Here is a 21,532-nt window from a genome sequence, read left to right as displayed (position 1 = left end):
TTATTATTATAATAATATTATTATTGAAATACAGTATGACCCTGTAACAAAACAGCCTATATTACTACTATATGGAGCAATGGCAGTATACACATTGTATACATATAAATGTGTAAAGGTAAAGGAGTAAAATGTTTGTAAATGAATAATTTGATATTCAGTCATTTGTTTATTGGAAACAAACATTTAAATGACAAACCAAGGCTGAAAAACGTCCAATGTAGCTTCAAAACTGTTTTAAAAATGTGAGTTTAAAGGGCCAATGACTGTAAGATATACGACAGCGTGAATTCTATATTAAGAGAATTCTGCTTATATTTAAAAAAAAAAAACTTTAAACCATACTCTTGTAATTAAATTCGAGACACAAACTGGGGCTAACATGCTGCTAGCAGCTAATCCCCGACTGCTACGATAATATAAAGCTGTAAAAGCAAACACCGCAGCTATCTGGAAGCGAACTAAAGCGGAAGTGTTGTATGTCAGGGACAGTTTAGATGTTACACACGCTCCTCAGTTTGTCCAATCAGAAGCTGCGGCTGCATGACGTAATTCCGTACATGTGACGGACTGACATGGAAGCCCCCACGAGCATAGCTAAAGTGTAAAGAACCGAGTGTACGCGTTGACCGGACCCAGGTTATTGTAGTGTTGTGTCCGAGGTCTTTAGTTATGAGGTCTTTGCTCCAGCTGGGGCACTCGTTTGCCCGCCTTCATGTCCGTTTATGTCACCAAAGTGTTTACAGCAGCCATGCTATCCAACGAAGACTGCGAGTGGACCTTGGGGACAAGTGAGTTGACTTTCCCGGCATGCATTCACGTCTTGAGACAGTTAACCAGCGAGGCATGAGGATGACTTTCTTTTTTTCTCTTTTTTTTCTTATCAATAATAGTCTTACCTATGTGTATCAGTCGCTCTGGTACCATCACTTTTACTCATGTAGCTCAGCTGGGATGTGTTGTTATCCAGGACACAGAATTACACAGTTAACTGTATGAAATAGTAGCGTGGTTAAGTATCTCTGTCATTTTGATGTGTTTGTCTTGTTGTTTTTGTAGGAAACTTGAGATCTCTTCAGGGAGGTTTGCTAAATTTGCTGATGGATCTGCTATAGTACAGGTACAGAAAAAATGTCAACAGTGACAAAATGCATGGCAGCACCTGGAAGTTGCTCGATATACACCCTTAGAGGGCTGCACAATGTGGTAAAAACATCATATTGTGGTTATTTTTACATTTTATTCTTATATTAATAAGTTTTCTTACATCTGAAGAACAACATTTGTAGGCCAGAGAATCTCTGCAGAACTACAGTTGCTCATTGTAATGCTGTTGTGTCTCACTTGGCAGCTTCTGCAGCTTGCATATTGTGCTTGGCCGTATTGTGATTTCATTATATTTTGATTAATTGTGCAGCCCTACTCTTTTATCTGTACTCTTCATATATGTTTTATTTCCTTAACATCTCCATGTTGTAATTGCTATTAGTATCTACTATCTTCTACATGTCTATCCGTCCTGGATAATTGTCACCTGTAGTTTGGGGCTTTAAAAATATTTCACTCATGCAAAATATTACTAGTTAAGGTTAGCATATTAAGAAAATATTTATACATCTTTCAGATAAGGGTTGTTTTGTTCTAATGTGGGCTACACATTCATATGGTATGTGTAAAAAAAGTGGCAAAATTACCTTCCATGGAGCAAAATTTACTTCTGACCCTTCATGATAGTTTGGAGAAAGATTTATTTAGACATATTTTTCATGGTACCTTTAGAGAAACAGGCCTTTGGGCAATTAGCCCACTTTATCCAAGTGGTAATCCAGCCTTAGTGTAATAGACAAATAGAAGAAACAAATTGTGCTGGGCAGTCCCAGATGTTTGATGCAATGTGTGATTTCTGTAGATCTTTTGGTAACCTGTTCTATCTCTTTCTCTCTTTGAAGCTGGGAGAGACCTCTGTGATGGTGACTGCTGTGAGCAAAACCAAACCTTCTCCGTCTCAGTTCATGCCTCTTGTGGTATGTTCTCTAACATCACAGTAAAACTCCCAGCCTGCCTTTGTTTTTTAGACTGTGATTGTGTGGACTTTATCTTGCTTTATGTCTCGTTACATATATATGTCACACAAATAGATTTGGTAGAAGAGTTTCTGTGTTGTCTACTTAATAAATGATTTGATTGACAGGTGGACTACAGACAGAAAGCAGCTGCTGCAGGTCGAATCCCCACTAACCATTTGAGGCGAGAGCTTGGCACCACTGACAATGAGATCCTCACCAGCAGACTCATAGGTGAGTTGATAAGAATGTGTCTTGTTATATGTATAACTTATACGTATAACATGTCTCAGGTCTGTGTACTGATATTGTACTGTGAATGTCTTTGACTTGAGTGCTTTGACTAACAGTTCCTCATGTTTCCGTTGCTCAGACAGATCAATTAGGCCACTGTTCCCTGCTGGTTACTTTTATGATACTCAGGTCAGTTCAGTTTGAAAATGTTTTCACCATAATGTGATAATAGGTTTGGTCTCTTTTGATTTTAAAAAAAGGTGATATTAATGTTTATCTGTCTCCAACATCTTGTGCATGTGTTCGTGACTCCTGAAGATCCTTTGTAACCTGTTGGCAGTTGATGGTGTCAATGATCCAGATGTGCTGGCTATTAATGCAGGTGAGTTCAATCTCATCCATGTTTTCCACAGATTGTAGTTTTTTAGATTCTTAGCTAAAACAATGCTTTCTTTCATTAAAGCTTCCACTGCTCTGTCCCTGTCTGACATCCCATGGAATGGACCCATAGGTGAGCAACAGACAACAAATTTAGGCCTATTCACATATTTAGATTTATTGACCTTTAAAGCCTGGTTTTCACTTGTCTGTTCACTTTAAATTCCTGGAATATTATAGTACATGTTAAATCTAGCTCGGGGCTACATGTGTGGTTGTGTTTTACAGGTGCTGTGCGTGTGGGCATGATAGGTGGAGAGATGCTGATCAACCCCACTAGGGCACAGATGGCCTCCAGTAGTCTTAACCTGATTGTGGCTGGAGCCCCCTCCAGTCAAGTGGGTGAGTTGGCAAACACTATAAAACTCCCAGGTGTTTATTTACTGAATAAGACAAGCAATAACACAAATAGTTATTTAGAATTAGTACTTGCCTGAACATGTCATAATGCTATAAACAGCTGCTTATAAATCAATTGCAAAGAGTATGTGATCTTTAAAAATAGGAGTAACTTCTTAAGAGTGGGAAGAATTCAAAAATGTATTCAATAATGTAATAACACTATTAAACACTATTAATTATTATCATTACTCAGCCATCAAATGTAAATGTTTCACACCTTGATGCCAGTCAGCGTGTGATGCTACTCATTGTCCAGGTTTTATTACATTTTCAGCTAATTGAAAGGGACATTTTATTTAATTTTGACAAGTTATTACTTTACTCAAATATAGCTTAGTTAGGTGTAGATGCCATTACCACAACTATTCTCAGCATCCTGAATTTTCAGCAATGTCACAGGTTATTAATTAGCCTCTCCTCTCTTCTTTGATGATAGCACCATACAACACTTCTTTAATGTGACTTCTTTAATGCGCACCAAAGGCAAATTCCTTGTACATGTAAAAACATACTTGGCAATAAACCCGATTCTGATTCTGTCCGCCAGTGATGATTGAGGCGTCAGCTGATAATGTGCTGCAGCAGGACTTTTGCCATGCAGTGAAGGTGGGAGTCAAATACACCCAGCACATCATACTGGGCATCCAGCAGCTGGCACGAGAGCAGAAGATCACCAAGCGCATCCCGATCAAGGTCTTCTCCACTCCGGCTGATATGGTGCAACATGTTCAGCAGTAAGACCAGTGATGGAACTTTTCCATAGTTTCGGGTTTGCGCAATGAAATACAAGGAGTATTTTTGCTATATTAGTAGAACTGTGTATGTAAAAGTAAAACCTCTTCATTTCATTTCCACTTTGAAGGATTTTTTTTCTAAATCAAACTGTCTGTAAATTTTGCCAAGGCAGGCATTATTCAGTATTTGGGGACCTTATTGAAGCAGCATCTGAGCTTAATTTCACAAAACTAAGTGACAAAAAATAGGATTCATATTGTTTTAGATGCTAGTAATGACTTGCTTTCTTTTCTCTCTTGCAGCTTAGCTTCTGAGAAGATCTATGCTGTTTTCACTGATTACACCCATGATAAGGTAAAGTTGACTCAGGGTGTCTGCCTCCTCTTAACATCTCATTTGGTCTTCTTATTGAGTTTTTAGTTTTCTGATTCTTTTTTTTTCTTCTGAAGTATTTTAAAGCAGCCAGAATCACTGATGTTTCTCTTCTCCGTGGTATGACAATGTTTATGTTTTTCAGATTCAGATAAGTACAGTAATAATCTTATCTTAATCTAATTTTAGATTTCAAGAGATGAAGCTATCAACAAAGTTCGACTAGAAGCTGAAGAGGGCCTAAGAGGTAGATCATCTTCATGTTGCATGGAAAGAATTTTAACTTGGCTGTTTCAAATATTTTTCTAACCCCCTTCACACAATCCTTTTATTTATATTTATTACATTTCAGATCAGTACAGTCTGCACTTAATTTGTGTTCTCATCTGTCAGCTGAATAGTGTCAAGAATAGTGTCATCTGATGTCTTCCATGTGTAGAAAGATTCCCACAGGCTGAGCCCTTCGAAATCATTGATTCCTTCAACACTGTGAGCAAAGATGTCTTCCGCAATTTAGTGCTTAATGAATATAGGAGGTAAGTCCATGGTGAAATGTTTATTCTTATGACAAATGATGTGCATAAATGTGATTTCTTTGTGGATTTTTTGCGTGTTGTAGATGTGACGGGAGGAATTTGACTGCTTTAAGGGACATCTCTTGCGATGTTGACCTCTTTAAACCACTGCATGGCTCAGCTCTGTTCCAGAGAGGACAAACACAGGTACCCACAGGCCAGGAAGGCCACAGAACCTTAGTTTGAAAGATATAGATTTGTAAAAGAAGAATTTGATGGAAGAGATGAAAGACTTTTAAAAGATAAAATAATGAATGTCTTGTAAGAAATTAGATTTTCACTGTGAAAAATCTGCTCTAGTCTTCTGACAAAGAAGTCCTCGTTCTCTTCATTTTCCTCTAGGTGCTGAGCAGTGTCACGTTTGATTCCCTGGAATCCAGTATCAAAGCAGACATTATCACCACAGCTTTGAGGTAAAATGATCACTCATTTTCACTCATGAAACCACACATTCATTGTGTTTACATGATCCGGACAGATCAGACAGTGTTGGTTTTTACCTCGACCATTGAACCACATCTTTAGTATTTTCCTGTCTATATCTGAATGCCATGTCACACAGTGTATCGTCCAATGTGGCAAACCTGCCTACATAATGTGACAGGTAAAATTATTCACACAGACTAAATCAATTAAAAGTAATCAATTATATCCCATTCATTTTCTTTCTGCAGCGGCATCAAAGACAAAAACTTCATGCTTCACTATGAAGTGAGTAAAATCCTGTTTTCATTTTCACAAATACTATTAGATGTATGATTCTGTATCCGTTGGTTATAAGATATACTTAAAATCATTTTGCCTTTAATTTCAGTTCCCTCCATATGCAACCAATGAGATTGGAAAGATGGGAGGCACCAACCGGAGAGAGCTTGGACATGGTTTGTGTTCAAATTTACACCCAGCGTCTACTAACCATTCATTCCCATGAAGAATCTTATGGACAAAGACTGTGTGGATGTATTAGTTCAATTTGTGTGTTTGTGTATATCTAAAGGGGCCTTGGCTGAGAAAGCTCTGAGACCAGTCATTCCTACAAACTTCCCTTTCACTATCAGGGTCACTTCTGAGGTGCTGGAGTCAAACGGTGAGTGTAATGACACAGTTTGTCAAAGTGTAAAAAGTCACCACAGGAAGTATGCCCGTTGTCTGGCAGAATGTCTCAAATAGGAACATATCTGTATCTGAATGTTTTTTGCTTGTTTTCTCATCCTCTCCCGCTCTTTATCTACTCTCAGGATCCTCCTCAATGGCTTCAGCATGTGGAGGCAGCCTTGCTCTAATGGATGCGGGTAAGTGGGGATGCATGAAATTCTGAAATTTACTGTTGATGATATGTACTCATATTTATTATTTTTACTTCACTTTAACGCTGCTGCTAGAATTTTATATCTTCCAATAAGCTAATAAAAGTGTCAGTTATATGTAGGATTAAAAAAAACATTTATTTTCAAAATCAAGTTGTATTTAATGACCAGTGTGTAGGATTTAGTGGCATCTAACTTGCAACCAACTGAATAGTGCTTGCCTTCCAAGCGAGTAGGAGAAACTACAAAGGCCGGAAAACAAGCAAAAAACGCAAAAGGCCCTGTCTAGAGCCAGTGATTGATTTATCTGTTCTGGGCTACGGTAGAAACAAGGCCGTTCATGGCATAGAAAAGGACCCGCTCCCTCTGTAGATAAAAACGGTTCATTCTAACTCACAGAGTGTTATTTTCAGATGATACATTAATGGAAACATATTTAATATTATATTCAATTTTTGCCAATAGATCCTCCTAAATGTTACACACTGGACCTTTTTAAAAGATTTTTAGACAGATAGACACACTATTTAAAGATTAATATATAGTTAGATTTGCTTCAGTGTTTCTGTTCACAGTTAGGGAAGTGCATTTGTGTGATAATATGTAGCTAATATGTTCATATCTGTGTCTCCCAGGTGTGCCCATCTCCTCTGCTGTGGCAGGTGTAGCAGTCGGACTCATCTCCAAGGCCTCCCCAGAGAAACCTGCTGAGATCCAAGACTACAGATTACTAACTGATATTCTGGTACATATTGTGCAACTGTAGCTAGTGACCATTTATCACCACCAAGTGGAAGAAAGAGTCTAGTTAAGCAATACAAATCCTCATGAAGTTATAACTAATGTCCCTGCTTAATCATAATTGGATGGAATATAAGCTAATTGCCATTTTCTTAACAGGGAATAGAGGATTACCTTGGAGACATGGACTTCAAATTAGCAGGAACAAACAAGGGCATCACTGCTTTACAGGTACTGTGTCATTGTAACATCCAGACAAACAGGGTCCTTTTTAGAAAGAAAGAACCATTGTTTGGCTTAGAAGACTTTATGGTAGCCATCAGACAATGAGAAAAGGCCAGACAATACATAAAACTGAAATGTTTTTGCAGCATTTGACTCTTTACATATGCTAGTTTTGCATGTTAGCGATACAGTAGCTCAACAATATCACATGTACGCTCTTAATGGTCCTTTAAGTTTCGTCCTTAGGTCCATGTTTTACGCTCCTTTACACAACTTTATTTAACCCCCAGGCTGACGTGAAGATCCCAGGTTTGCCTCTGAAGGTGGTCATGGAGGCTATCCAACAGGCCACAGGTAAGCTCACATGACAGAGAAATTAAACATTTTACGTGCAAGTGTGTACATGTTTGGTGGTTTAATGGCCTTTCTTTTAATTTTATTATGTTCTAGTGGCAAAGAGGGAAATATTGGCCATCATGAGCAAATGTATAGCAAAACCCAGAGAGACTAGGAAGGAGAATGGACCTGTTGTTGGTAAGTTTTGTTTGTGTTTGTACATTTTGAAGGAAGAGCAGAGACATGCTGGGAACAAGATGAGCATGTTTTTGGTTCTGCACTTCTAGCTTAGCACGCTGTTAGCTAAGCGGACTAGTTAGTTTAACAGGTTGTTTGGTTAATTTGGTTGTTCAATGTGCATGGTAGTTAACCTAAAATATTGGTAGCATTATAGTCAGTCTAACATGATCATATAGGAGCGTATGCTTTGGTGCTTTAAGATGAGGTAGATAAGGGCCATTTTTTGGCTGTTGCTTGGTGCATTTTAGCTTCACACATGTTAGGCGGTTGTACTGGGTTAGTATGATATTGTTGAAAAAAAGTGGTTATAACCTTTCTATGGTGGGTTGTGTTGAGTGTGTAGGTGCAGGTTGGGTAGAGGGTTGGTTATGGGACGCTTGAACACCCAGTGGAGCCTTCTTGGTGTCATGGGTCCAACTCAACAAAACACCAGAGGGTGCCCACCTGATGACCCTGTAGACCTGCCACTCCGACACATATTCATTTTGGTTAGGTCAAGGGGCATAATTGAAGAAACATTTTCATATTAGAGGGGTTGCTGATTAGTGGCTATTGGTATCTTACCTGGTGGAACCAGTTATAGACAGCTATTATAGGTTATAGCATTCAGATGAAGTTGCCAGTGTAGTTTAACCTGAGCAGATACAATGTAGATGTAAGTCCGGGTTATGCCATCAACTACCTGCTCTTTGCATGTGTTAGGTTAGGTTAGGATTCAAGGATGGTTTAAAGGCGCAGTGGGTGAGAATGGATGCTGATGGTTTCTGATATAACAAGTAACTATTTATAAGACTAGTGACCAGTGGAGGTAGATAAATAGTGACGATAGCAGAAGTATTGAGCGAGCCATTGGCGTTAAGGTGATACCTACTATCAAACAGTGCCGTGTCTTGATAACTGATGTGTGTGAGTTTTATTCCGTCGTCAGAAAATGTCCGGGTGCCTGTTTCCAAACGAGCACGCTTCGTTGGTCCAGGGGGCTATAACCTCCGCAGGCTACAAGCTCAAACAGGTAATGTGTTATCTAAAATCCATATTTAACAGATTCAGAAACATAACAACTTTTGTGAGTGAAGTACAGTTTCCCTTTCTCAGTCTGCTTCACAATACAGACTTTTTAAACAGAATGTTGAAACTGTATATTTTATTTTTCTTCTTAAGGTGTGACAATTAGTCAGGTGGACGAGGAGACTTTCTCTGTGTTCGCTCCAACACCAGGAGCCATGAGCGAAGCCCAAGACTTCATCACTGACATCTGCAAAGATGATGTGAGTCTCTACCATTTATAGGGACCTTTTTAGAAAAACTGCATATTTAAACTAATGTTAAAGCCATCACAAAACAATCATGAATGGTGCTTACCAGACCATATTACAATGCTGAGAAAGACTGACATTGATATGAACATGGCACTGTTTGCATGTGTGTATACATATTTATATGTACAGTATGTACATGAACATACATGTGTATTTGTGCGTATTTTGTGTATTGCAGCAAGAAATGCAGCTGGAGTTTGGTGCCATCTACACTGCCACCATCACTGACATAAGGTAAACCAATGCATTGCTATGTTGGCTGTAAAACAGTATTAGATGCCATGTCATTTGCACTCAATTTAACAGTTTTCTATCTAGGAGGATTTTATTTATGTTCTCAATAGTCAAGAAAATCACATTGGGAGTATCAAATTATGGATAAATCAAACTTTAAGCATCCAAACAGCTTCTGAAGCCTTTTCCTGCTCTGCTTCAGGGACATTGGTGTGATGGTGAAACTTTATCCCAACATGAGTGCTGTCCTGCTGCACAACTCACAACTCGACCACAAACGGGTCAGTGAATTTGCCCCTGCATACTGTGTTTGTCTGCGTATCCATCTCTCTCTGTGTTTAATTATAAAATCTCCTTTGCATTGTCCTTTTATAGATCAAACATCCAAGTGCGTTGGGTTTAGAAGTTGGACAGCAGATACAGGTACGTGTCAATAACTACAAACAGTGTTGTCGTAGTGTGTTTACATTCTGGGCTCATTGTCTCTGGACTGTTGGACTTATAGGTCAAATACTTTGGACGGGACCCAACGGACGGCAGAATGAGACTTTCAAGGAAGGTGCTCCAGACTCCTGTTGCAGGGGTTGTCAAGACGCTAAGTGAGAAACAGAGCATCTCCATGGATTCAAGCAAAAACAGCCACACGACCAGCACCGATTTGTGACACACCAACGCAACACTTCTGGCTTTTCCATCAAAGTGGATTTAAACTGATCGTGTCACAAACTGAGCCAGTGCTCTGCATAAAGAGGTGTACCCTGCTGTTATGAGTATGGACGAGAGTGAACTGTGTAGCTCATCAAATCCAGTGTCCTGCTGTCATTGTGCTTCAGTGGATGTGAACAAACTGAGATGAACCATTGGATAATAATGAGCAGGAGACACATTTCAAAACTTTTTATTCCCTTTTTATGGTGTCTTGTTTTCAGATGTGCCACCTCAGCTAGCATTGACAGCATCAAGCAGTAAGATGGTTTTCTTTCAGTTCTCGTCAACACTGTCATGTAGTAGCCAACAAACACAGAGCAATTTAACAATGGTTAAATGGTGGTGTGTGACTTCCATATTTGGTGTTCACATGGTGGTGTGTCCTCTAAGCTGCCAGGACAAAGATATCAATATGTTTTGTTGAATTGACACTATATTTGTCATATGTAAATAAAACAGTCACTGGTTGCTGACAGAAAAATTGTGACAAATTGTACTCATAGAAAAAAAGGTCACTCAAATCAAAACAGTATAGAAAAAAATCATACCATAGTCATACTAAAAGTAAAATCAGGTTTTAGACTATAAAACAGAGGTAACAAGATATGAGGCGGAATAAAAAGCAATGCAATAGAACTGGATAATAAACTTAAACCCAATGTGGCCCCTTTTAATGACCAGGCAGTGATTTAAGTTTTAGATCCTCTTCGACCAAACCTGGAGCATGCCTAGCCATTTCACCACTGTAATTGTAAGTAAAAAGGCTGTCTTTATACATAACTACTGTAATTCTTGTCGGGCTGGCTTAAATGTGGATTTACACAGAATTTCAATACAATAAATTAAACTGTTAATGTACACACTTCTGTTTAACTGACGCTGACCCATGTTGTGAATTGGAAATTGTTTCCTGATGACGACAAAGAACAGAGAGTGATACTGCTAGGAGCATTATCAGTTTTATAAGAAATGAGCTGCGAAAGTACGGTACTTTAAACAGCACGAAGTGGGTTTTTTTCTAGGCTGCAGGACCTTTGTAATGCTCAATATCTGTACTAATAAACTGAGGTGGTGTTTGAAATAATTTGGGTGTCTGTTTGTCTTACTGATCCTAAGGGCAAAAACGCTTAATGTCAGGTTCTTTGGATGTAGAAATTAATTCATAAAGTCCTTGGAAAATGATGTTAAGAACCTTTGTTTTTTTGTTTTAGCCATTTAAACCCCATTGGTTGTTAAGCTGTTGCTGTCATGTCTTTGTTTTCATTAAGCAGTTAGTATAGTACCGTATTGTAATGTCTATTACTTAAAAAGCAGCTCAAACAAATGCCAGTTGTGTCTCTATAATGTCACCTGCAGGTAACTGCTGCTGCTATTACTCCTGTTGCCTGTAGGTGGCGCCGCGAACTTCTGGCGCTGCGGTTTCGCCATTGGATGATGTCGCTCGGAGGAGGAGACCCCGCGGCAGTTAGCGCTTGATTGACGTCGAAGAAGAAAAAGAACACAAGATCGGATTACAAGATGGCGGTCTGTGGACGTTAGCAAGAAGGCCGTTGGAGTTGTTGTGTTCTCTGTGAATTTTACTGTTTGATATCAGGCCTCTTGTTGAGTAGTTACACGTCGTGAACGTAATATGTTTATGAAATAGCTACCAATATATTTTACTGCTGTTGTGAACTTTACTTAGACGTGCATGTTTTATAACATGCGGGTGGAAACAAAGTTAACAGGTCGAGGGTAGAAAACACCAGACGGGTGAGGTGATAGCTTGTTAGCAGCCAGCTAGCCTGCTAGCTCCGACTCGGTTAACCATGTCGGACACTCGGCGGCGAGTGAAAGTATATACGCTTAATGAAGATCGGCAGTGGGACGATCGGGGTACCGGACACGTTTCGTCTACGTTTGTTGAACGGTTGAAGGGGATATCATTATTAGTTCGGGCCGAATCAGACGGTAAGTTCCCAGTTAGCATAGCCGCATTGACGTTACGTTGGCTAGCATTAGCATGCTAACTCCTGGTTGTTCGGACAGAATGCTTCAATTGGCCAATATGTGTACTTGGTTAACTTATTGGGCTCGTTTCCTTTAATTTGCTGAAGCATTCTGAGCCAATTGTTTTAGACTGTTTGAACAACCCACCAGTATTTGCCCAGCTTTTAGATAGAAGGCAATCATTTATGAAGTGGCTAGCTGGTGCTAGGAAGCTCGTTGGTTTAGCAGGCGACGTGATATTAGTAGCATGGGGGGGGGGCCTTCAAAGTCTAGTCTTAAACGTACAAACTTGTTATTGCTCATGATAATAAACCATCATATATTCATACACAGATTGTAAAAAGGAAATAACATTTGGAAATGCTAGCGGTGGATAATAAACCCATCTGTTGTTAGTTCTAACTTTGTATTTTTACAACATTGTTTTAATTGTCACATTGTCTACTTAGCGTTGAATGCTCTGTGCCAGACAGATTCATTGACTTTAACCTTCAAGAATTGGTTAAGTTATAATATGTTAATCTTTGTTGTGATCATTCGCACTGGCTCGGAAGTGAAAAGTTACCTAAGTCTTTGTGTTTTAGGATCACTACTATTGGAGTCGAAGATAAGCCCGAACACTGCATATCAGAAACAACAGGTAAGAATAGGTCATACAACTTCTCACATACATGTCGGGTTCAAATTCTCAGTATTTTCACAATTAGAGTGTTGCATCGTAATCATTTCAACAAAGAGGCTTTCTGGTGGCAAGTATTGCAGACAGTGTAAATTCACTACCTGGTTTGATTTGTAAACGTGGAAACAAGTAGCTTATATGCAAGTCACTTCATTACAATACCTGAAAACCTGAGCCAATTGTTTCCCTATTGTTGACAAGGTGGTCTCGCACATTATTTTCTGTGTGAATTAATACAACCATGTTTGAGTGTGTCCTGTCAGACCAGGTCATGATGAGATTTCTCATTGTGTAAAGTTTGATGTTTCTTTCTCCTCCTTCCAGGACACACTGATTGTCTGGTCGGAAGCAGATAATTATGACCTTGCTCTGAGTTTCCAGGAAAAGGCTGGCTGCGATGAGATCTGGGAGAAGATTTGCCAGGTAAAGTCAATCCAATTTTTTTTTTTTTTTAAACTGTCTTTTTGTTGTACACACACAGTTTGCTGGTGCTAAAATTATATTGACATTACCATAAGGGGCAAGAGGCAATACATTAATACTTGTAGTTTAATTCTTCACTTCGTATTTACCAACTTTTTTTTTTTCCCAGGTTCAAGGCAAGGACCCTGCCCTGGATATCACCCAGGATCCCATTGATGAGTCGGAGGAAGAACGCTTTGAGGAGATTCCAGAGACAAGCCACCTGGTGGAGCTCCCTCCTTGTGAGTTAAGTCGACTGGAGGAAATTGCTGACCTGGTTACCTCTGTCCTTTCTTCGCCCATCCGGAGGGAAAAACTCGCCTTGGCCCTGATGAGTGAGGGCTACATCAAGAAACTCCTGGGTCTCTTTAGAGTATGTGAGGACCTGGACAACAGGGAAGGCCTACATCACCTCTATGAGATTGTCAGAGGTGTCTTGTTCCTGAATAAAGCGGCCCTCTTTGAGGTGATGTTCTCTGACGACTGTATCATGGATGTGGTGGGCTGTCTTGAGTATGACCCTGCGCTGGTTCAGCCTAAACGGCACCGGGAATTCTTGACCAAGACAGCAAAATTCAAGGAGGTGATCCCTATCACGGACTCTGAGCTGCGGCAGAAGATCCACCAGACCTATCGGGTGCAGTACATCCAGGACATCATCCTGCCCACACCATCTGTCTTTGAGGAGAACTTCCTGTCCACACTCACCTCCTTCATCTTCTTCAACAAGGTGGAGATTGTCAGTATGTTGCAGGTAAGGGTCCAAACCAGGTAACTTGTATTGTTCTTCAAGGCACAGCCATTGTCGGTTTTTCTGTACGAACTTTCATTTTCAGTCCGTTGAATGGGTTGCAGTTGAACATTTCTGCACATAGAGTATTTCTTTGGTGTAGTGTGGCTAGTGCCTCATTTTCCACTCTGTTGCCACTGACTACATTTTGTTGACAAATGCAAGCGAACCTGTCCTCCCTGTGGTTCCAGACAATAACATAATTCCATCATTAAATGTGTTGATTTCTTCTGGGAAAATGTGAAATGTGAAATCATGTGGAAAATAATATTGAGGTTTTATCTAAGGAAGCCTTGTTTACAATAATTTGGGTAAGGATTGTGGTAATATACCTGTACATGTTGTCATCAAACAATGCATATGGGCACTTGGGAGACATTTAATTTTATGGTAGTTTTTGTCTACTAGTGTAAGATGTGTCTCTGTATCAAGTTTTGTAATGTGACGATTGACCCATTAAAGATGTAAAATAATAAACATTTTTGGAAGGTCATTCAGCAAACAAGTTCCATTGTACTGCCTGTAAGTGGATTTCAATATGGAGCTTTTGTGAGGCCAGTGTTAATTGGAAATAATTTGTACCATACAATCATTTTCATGATGCATGAACAGTAGGTAACAGTCCATCCATTTCATATTCAAGTGTTCAGCATCCAGTGATTGTATTTTGGGAATAATGAGAAGTGAAGTGGCTGTCTCTAAGAGTCATGGGTTTCCCTCAGGGTCGCTGGAATATTTAATTTTCTTGATTCTTGAATCTTGTTTCTTCAAAACTTGAATACAACTGTCCAGGATTAAATTTTGTATTCTTCCTTTGTTTCTCTTAGTATTTTAGCCTTTTTTTCTTAACTCTGTTTCCCTGTGCCACAGGAGGATGAGAAGTTCCTTACGGAGGTCTTTGCACAGCTCACAGACGAAGCCACAGAGGACAGTAAAAGGAGAGAGCTTGTAAGTTGTGAAAATGTTGTTGTCTTTCATTGCTGGGACAATTAAAATGGCTCGCTATTACGTTTATTATGTAGATTCATTCACACCTGACTGTAATGTCATTTCTTTTGCAAGGGTTAAATAATTACTGACTTTTCTGTACAGGTTTTCATGATTTTTGATGTGAATTGCCTCTTTGTCTACTGGCTTGTATTACAACATTGGCAACATTATGTGAAGCTATGTACAGACGGTGGCAACAAATTTCCATGAAAGGACAACAAAGAATTCTATTCATTCAACAGCGAAGGCTCTCCCTGAGATCGAAAGGAAATAATTCATTCTATTGGCCGATGCGCTTATCATTTATTCAATTTTGGAAAAGCTTCTCATCCTTGAATGAAGAAGATGAATGTGTTTGAGACAGATCCAGAAATTAATTTCCCCACTGTTGTACAATCTCACAAATGAAACAGTGCTTGGGGACATTGTTTTTGTCAATGACCTTTTTACTGTTTGCTTTAAATCAAAAACTGCTGATCACCCATTACACCCATTTTCTTCTCTCCTCAGGTGAACTTTGTCAAGGAATTCTGTGCTTTTTCACAAACGTTGCAGCCGCAAAACAGAGACGCTTTCTTCAAGACTCTGGCAAATCTAGGCATTTTACCTGCTCTTGAAATAGTCATGGTATGTTCGGGCATTGCATAAATGTGAATATCTAAGTTGGTGTTTAACTTTGGTTAAACTTATTCCATGTTTCTTTCTTGCCAACTAGTGTATGTGTGTAGAATTCTCTTTGTTTCTGTCTTCATCTCTTTCCCCCCCTCCTGTTCAGGGAATGGATGACCTGCAGGTGAGGGCAGCAGCTACAGACATCTTCTCTTACCTGGTGGAATTCAGCCCCTCCATGGTCAGGGAGTTTGTCATGCAGGAACCACAGCAGACAGACGATGTAAGCACCTAAAGATCACTGTCAACAACCATACTTACACAGTTCAGTTCAGTCCATGATTGCATTTAAACAAATTCTACATATTAAAAAACATTCTCTGTAGCAAAGTATTTTATGACAAGGGATGTAAGATGAACTCTCAATATCAAATGGGCTCTGAGATATACAATAGAGTAAAATGCAAAGTGGATGGACGAGGCCTACAACTGGCAGAGAAACCAGAAACCATAAACTATGCATTGATTATAATTGATCTACTTGTTATCAACAAAGCCTTCTATTCATAAAAAGTGTTTCACAATCTTTCTTTTGAATACATATTCTTCCTGTTTGGTTAAGGTCGCTTTACTGTGTCATTAAAGTTTTTGTTGAATTTCTCTTTGAATCTGATAACATCATTGGAGCAGCATTATTTTGATTGTATATTCTTCTCTGTTTTTGTTTACAGGATGTTCTCCTGATAAATGTTGTGATCAAGCAGATGATTTGTGACTCAGACCCAGAGTTAGGAGGGGCTGTCCAGCTGATGGGTCTTCTCAGGACGCTCATTGACCCCGAAAACATGCTGGCTTCTACCAATGTAAGCAGGACCCACACACACAATCTGAATGCTGAACTGATTATGTATTGATGGCCAGGATCATTTGTCTAACTCAAATCAAACATGTAAGCACACAAGGATAGCTGAATTGCTGTTACACCTGACAAGTATATCTATTTTACTAATTTAGTTTGCCATTTAAATTGTGATGCCTCCCAGGCACACGCATTTGCTTCATCCAACACCAAAACATTAACGGCACTTATCAAAGCTTCTTGTCATTTGTTTCCTTTTAGAAAACTGAGAAGACAGAGTTTCTGGGTTTCTTCTACAAGTACTGCATGCATGTCTTGACTGCTCCTCTGCTGGCCAACACTGCACATGACAAAAACTCAAAAGGTGAGCTGGGGACAGAGGCCTCACATAAACAGAAAGTGTTTCAGTCTGTAAGATAAATAGAGAATTTGACTGATTATTCTGTGTCATGGCCTTTCAGATCTGCAGGAGGGATCAGCTAAGGTCAATCCAGTCTGTCCAGGTGGGTGTTATGTAACTCAACATTAACCACGAACTATCAGAGTTTGCTGGAAATGACTGTTATTGGAGCAGAACATTATATTTAAATTTCACCCCAGTGTCACACTTCTTTTACCTGCACCTACTAGAAAAGGGAGAAATAAATGACTAGGACTTCTTCGTAATTGCTTGAATGATGCTGTGGCTGTTATTTCATACATCTTATGAAGAACACTTCAAGAGCTGAGAAGTGTTATAACCGATGTTTTGTTTGAAAAAAATTTGACTAGAAAATATAATTGTATATTCTAGGATTGCACACTTGGTTTAAATTGATTAACTAAAAATGATCTGGCTTGTTTGGAAAAGTGGCAGAGACTGTAAGGTATAGTCTGCAGCTTCATGTGAATTTTGGAAATGTTGAATTGCATTTTCGTAATGTCCTGGTGTGAAATATTTTTTGTTTATTTTGTGTAGACAACTTCCAGACAGCTCAGCTGCTGGCACTGATCCTGGAGCTTCTGACCTTCTGTGTGGAGCACCACACATATCACATCAAGACCTACATCATGAACAAAGACCTGCTTAGGAGAGTGCTGGTGCTCATGAACTCAAAACACACCTTCCTTGCTCTTTGTAAGTCCCCACATAAATGGTTGACACACATTCACACACCTTTCCTTCCATTCACATGAACTCAGATGGTAGACTGCAGGCGGACAGCACAGGAAAAACAGACTGGCTGGGCAACAAAACGAAACATGCATGGCGATGTGTTGCTATGGTGATGTTTAATCGTTTACAATGACTTTATTAATTATTTAGTGTATAATATTGTATGTAATTTATTCATTAATAACATCTCATTGTATTGCCCATGTATTCTCCTTGTGTAACATCCATTTAAAATTCTGTGGTGGAGAACCGTAAAAAGTAAAAATATTTAATCTTTGGACAGCAATGCCTACTTTTTCAAGTATTCTCTGCCGGCCTCGTCTAATTTTATCGTCCTGCTCTCATCCACTAACATGACATATGGTTTGCCGTCTGTTTGACTGAATCCATGTCTTTGCTTCTCTAAGTGTTCTATCAATGGTTATCTTACTTTTTGAATTACTTCTTCCCAAGAAGTTACAGCTTCTTTTTTACTACATTGTCTGTTTTGTTCCAAGGTGCCCTGCGTTTCATGCGCAGGATCATTGGTCTGAAGGATGAGTACTACAACCGCTACATCATCAAAGGGAACCTTTTTGAGCCTGTCATTAATGCTCTGTTGGACAACGGCACCCGATACAACCTCCTCAACTCAGCCATCATAGAGCTCTTTGAGTTCATTAAAGTGGTATGTAGACACATAAAACAGTGTGTAATAAAAAAGTGTTCATTAGTGTAGAGTGTATGCATGTGGCACTGAAAGTGTATTGTTTGTGATTTTCTGCCATGTGTTCTCGTTCCAGGAGGACATCAAGTCTCTCATAGCTCACATTGTGGATAACTTCTACAAAGCACTTGAATCCATTGAGTACGTCCAGACTTTCAAGGGCCTGAAAGGCCGGTACGAGCAGGAAAAAGACAGGCAGAGTCAGAGACTCAACAGGTCAGTACACTGATTGGAAACAAAGGTCAAAGCATTGCAGTGGTCTTTGTCTTACAGATGTTATTACTTTTTTTAATATTTCCAGTTGTCTGCTCCATCATACAGGAAGAAAACTGTTTTTTTTCATTGAGCAATTTTCCCCCATAGATATCGCAGAGATGCACGGTCGTTGGACGAAGATGAGGAGCTGTGGTTCAATGATGACGACGACGACGATGATGGAGAAGCTGTGGAGAAGAGCCGAATGGAGGATGACTTCTCTGACAGCTACGGCAAGTACATGGAAGCCAAAAAAGGTATGCTTTTACTAAATGTATCTGGCTTGAAACGTTTTGCGGATTGCAACAGTAAGTTCGATATGTACGGTCTCTGTTACTGCAGGAGCTGCCAATGGAGCTAATGGTGCCAACAACAATGGGAAAGCTGCTGTAATCCCACCTGCCTCACAAGCCGTCACTCCAAACAACAGTTCAACTTCCTCTGTCAAAACAGTTGCTCTTCCTGCCACACCAGTTGTGAAGGTAATGCATCTCTACAAGTAGTGCTGTGATGTTTTGATCCGAGTGTGAGATCGCTGTGTTTTAATCCAGTTATTTACTGAACTCAACTCTTGATTAAGACACTTTTTTTCCTGTTAATCATTGTTCCTGTTTCTCTTAGACTGCTCTGGTTGGTTTGGTGGACTACCCTGACGACGAGGATGAAGAGGAAGAAGATGAGGAGGAAGAGCAGTCTCCAAGGAAGCGGCCCCGTTTGAGCTCTTAAGGCTAATTGTCCTGTTTGGTCGTTGTGGACGGACACTGAGTCCCTCCCATCCTCCCTCCTCTGGTCGTCTCATTGGTCCTTGGCCTGCCTGTGCCACCTGTCAGTCTCACGGAGGAGACAGGCAAAGACGAGCTCCCACCTCACTCAGTCCCTCCTGATCTCTGCTCCTCTTTTCTCCCTCAGTGGAAGGAGATGAAGAGCTTCTCTTTGGAAAGAAAGACAGTCTGTTCTTTGGCCCGTTGATTTTACCTCTTCATTTTACCAACAGCCTCCTCTACGAGATCCCAAACTCTCCTGTCTTTCTCCTGAGGGGAAACTCATTGACCCGTTGCAAACTTATCCCTCCTCTCTTTCATAACACTCTCCTGCTCTCGGTTCTCACCTCCTTCTGAACAACTTTCTCTTCCTCGTCCACCATCCTACGTACCGACCAGAGCGGCTGCGGTGGAAATAACAGTGCCAAGGCGGTTCCCTACTCTGCTCTGTTGCTATAGCAACAGCAGCAAGGAAGCTGAGGTACTTCAGCAACCCCACAGGAACCCTCACATGTCCTCATCTGAACGGTCTCCCTTCCATCCTTCTCGAACCCGAACCAATGAGCTCCAGAGACAGAGGAAGTCAGAACACAACCAGCCAGTGTATGAACTGTTCAGCAGGCCAGTCAGGCTAGCAGGACTAGCCGTCATAGTTATAGAAAGCTTGACTGGCTGAAGTAGTGTCTGCTGCCCTGCCACAGAACTGTTCACTTTTGTTGGGGATAGAGGGATCTAGGCAACATAGAAGAATTAAACAAAATGTTGAGAGACAAGGGAGGTTACAAAATGTACCAGGATGAAAACTCGGCAGTAATGAGGCTTAGATCCAGAGGAGCAGGACTCAAACCTTCAAAAGCCATGGCGTCAGTTTGGCCAAGGCACACACAAAAACACACACGACGTCTCACACACACAGGACTGCGTTAGCCAGAAATCCTGTATTTCATGAATTTTGTTAAAGTACTGTACAGATGATTTTTTTCCTTCTTTTTAATCATTTGCCCCTGATCTGATTTTCAAAGGGGAGCGAGATACCTACCTACCTGTGTATTTTTGTTGTTGTTGCACAAAAGGTGGGGGTCACTGTTCACCCTTTCAGTCCAGTTCATTTGATTCAATGTAAAATGCAGAGAAGTTGCAAATGCTGGTTTTAAAAATAACATATTAAAACTGCAGTAAAGTCATTTTTGCAGCCAACATATTGGGGATGTCCGGAGTTTTGTATTTTTAGTGGATTTAAGAATTTAGTGGCCTCATTATGATGCACACAGAGCCCAGTTTTTGTGTTTACTGGGTGATAAACCTGAGCTGTTGGTGTGCTTAGAGTAGATTTAGTGCACACTCTTCTTCTCTCAGACAGATCTCAGGTTCAGAGTTCAATTTGCATCAGAAACAGAAAGATACCCATATGTGCACTGTAACACTGCTAGCTGGTGAAACATCTCACATTTATAAGTGAATGGAGCAGGATTCTAGTAAGACATAAGGGGCTTCTATCCCTGTTTGAAGGTCCAGAATTTTCAGCACCAGTTTGATCCAGCTCAGAAATATTCACATTTGTTTTACAGTTTTATTTGGCCTGTTCATACAAACGACTCATACAAATATTTTTAGTTAATTCAAACTACATGATCTGATGAGCTGTTTTTATTAGTTGATGAAGAGAAGATGATTTAACCCCAATGTCGATGCAGTGCAGTTTTTAATCAAACTGGAGTATTTCAGGCACAACACACAGGTTTGACTTTGTCAGAAGGCAGTGAGACATTTCAGTGTCGGGTTGAAACATTTCTCGTGTTGTATCTTCTTCCCTGGTCTCACCAAGCACACTGAGCGGCAGATGAAGGGAATCAAAATTTGCTTAACGAAATGCTAGAGATCACGCAGACCTTTGTCTGCAGCTTCTGAGCTAAACCACAAACAGCAGCAGGGTAGGAGCACAAGTAAAGTTATCATGGCCAATGTGCTTTTCAGGAGTTCAGCAGTACATGAGCAGCCAATTGTCTTTCCTCCTGTCTGTTAGCGTCACCCAAATGTTTTTGCTCTCCCTTGATGAATTTGTACCAAGTGCATTTACTACCACTATCCATTCTTAACATTTGTATGAATTTATTTGATAAGTTTTGAAATTAAATGTGACCCTGACATTGAACTTGTTGAATCAAGCTTTGTTTTAATTTACCGATTTGGCAATTGGAGCTACAAAATTTCTAATTGATCCTGGACTGTTCCTTACAGTCCAGCTGGTTGTATCTGATAGAATCTTCCAAAATTGACACTTGATATTGCAACCTAATATTTGTGCAAATTTTAGGATATTTCCTAAAATATTCCATTTCTTGGAATG

At 39.9% G+C, this 21,532-nt stretch overlaps 2 protein-coding genes across 2 annotated transcripts; both read left to right on the top strand.

The window, feature by feature from the left end:
- Positions 1-542: 542 nt before the first annotated feature.
- On the top strand, positions 543-11,013 carry LOC127379393 (polyribonucleotide nucleotidyltransferase 1, mitochondrial). Its single transcript, XM_051428922.1, has 28 exons — positions 543-791; positions 1,060-1,120; positions 1,950-2,024; positions 2,192-2,297; positions 2,437-2,486; positions 2,616-2,679; positions 2,761-2,808; positions 2,964-3,077; positions 3,685-3,871; positions 4,175-4,226; positions 4,434-4,491; positions 4,684-4,780; positions 4,864-4,966; positions 5,162-5,232; positions 5,494-5,530; positions 5,634-5,700; positions 5,817-5,906; positions 6,058-6,111; positions 6,762-6,871; positions 7,027-7,098; positions 7,383-7,446; positions 7,543-7,626; positions 8,597-8,680; positions 8,830-8,936; positions 9,166-9,221; positions 9,424-9,502; positions 9,597-9,644; positions 9,727-11,013. Exons 1-28 carry the CDS (start codon positions 673-675, stop codon positions 9,883-9,885), a joined length of 2,316 nt encoding a protein of 771 aa, XP_051284882.1. The 5' UTR covers positions 543-672; the 3' UTR covers positions 9,886-11,013.
- Positions 11,014-11,416: 403 nt separating this feature from the next.
- On the top strand, positions 11,417-21,337 carry ppp4r3b (protein phosphatase 4, regulatory subunit 3B). Its single transcript, XM_051417781.1, has 16 exons — positions 11,417-11,879; positions 12,503-12,558; positions 12,922-13,020; positions 13,190-13,813; positions 14,720-14,797; positions 15,350-15,466; positions 15,615-15,731; positions 16,180-16,311; positions 16,569-16,671; positions 16,769-16,810; positions 17,266-17,424; positions 17,961-18,130; positions 18,246-18,385; positions 18,533-18,681; positions 18,767-18,906; positions 19,046-21,337. Exons 1-16 carry the CDS (start codon positions 11,738-11,740, stop codon positions 19,148-19,150), a joined length of 2,373 nt encoding a protein of 790 aa, XP_051273741.1. The 5' UTR covers positions 11,417-11,737; the 3' UTR covers positions 19,151-21,337.
- The last annotated feature ends 195 nt before the right edge of the window (positions 21,338-21,532 follow it).

This window comes from Dicentrarchus labrax, unplaced genomic scaffold (assembly GCF_905237075.1).
Source record: "Dicentrarchus labrax unplaced genomic scaffold, dlabrax2021, whole genome shotgun sequence".
NCBI classification, from domain to species: Eukaryota; Metazoa; Chordata; class Actinopteri; family Moronidae; genus Dicentrarchus; species Dicentrarchus labrax.
Note: the sequence above shows the minus strand (reverse complement) of the source record. Positions and strands in the feature narration are given on the sequence as shown.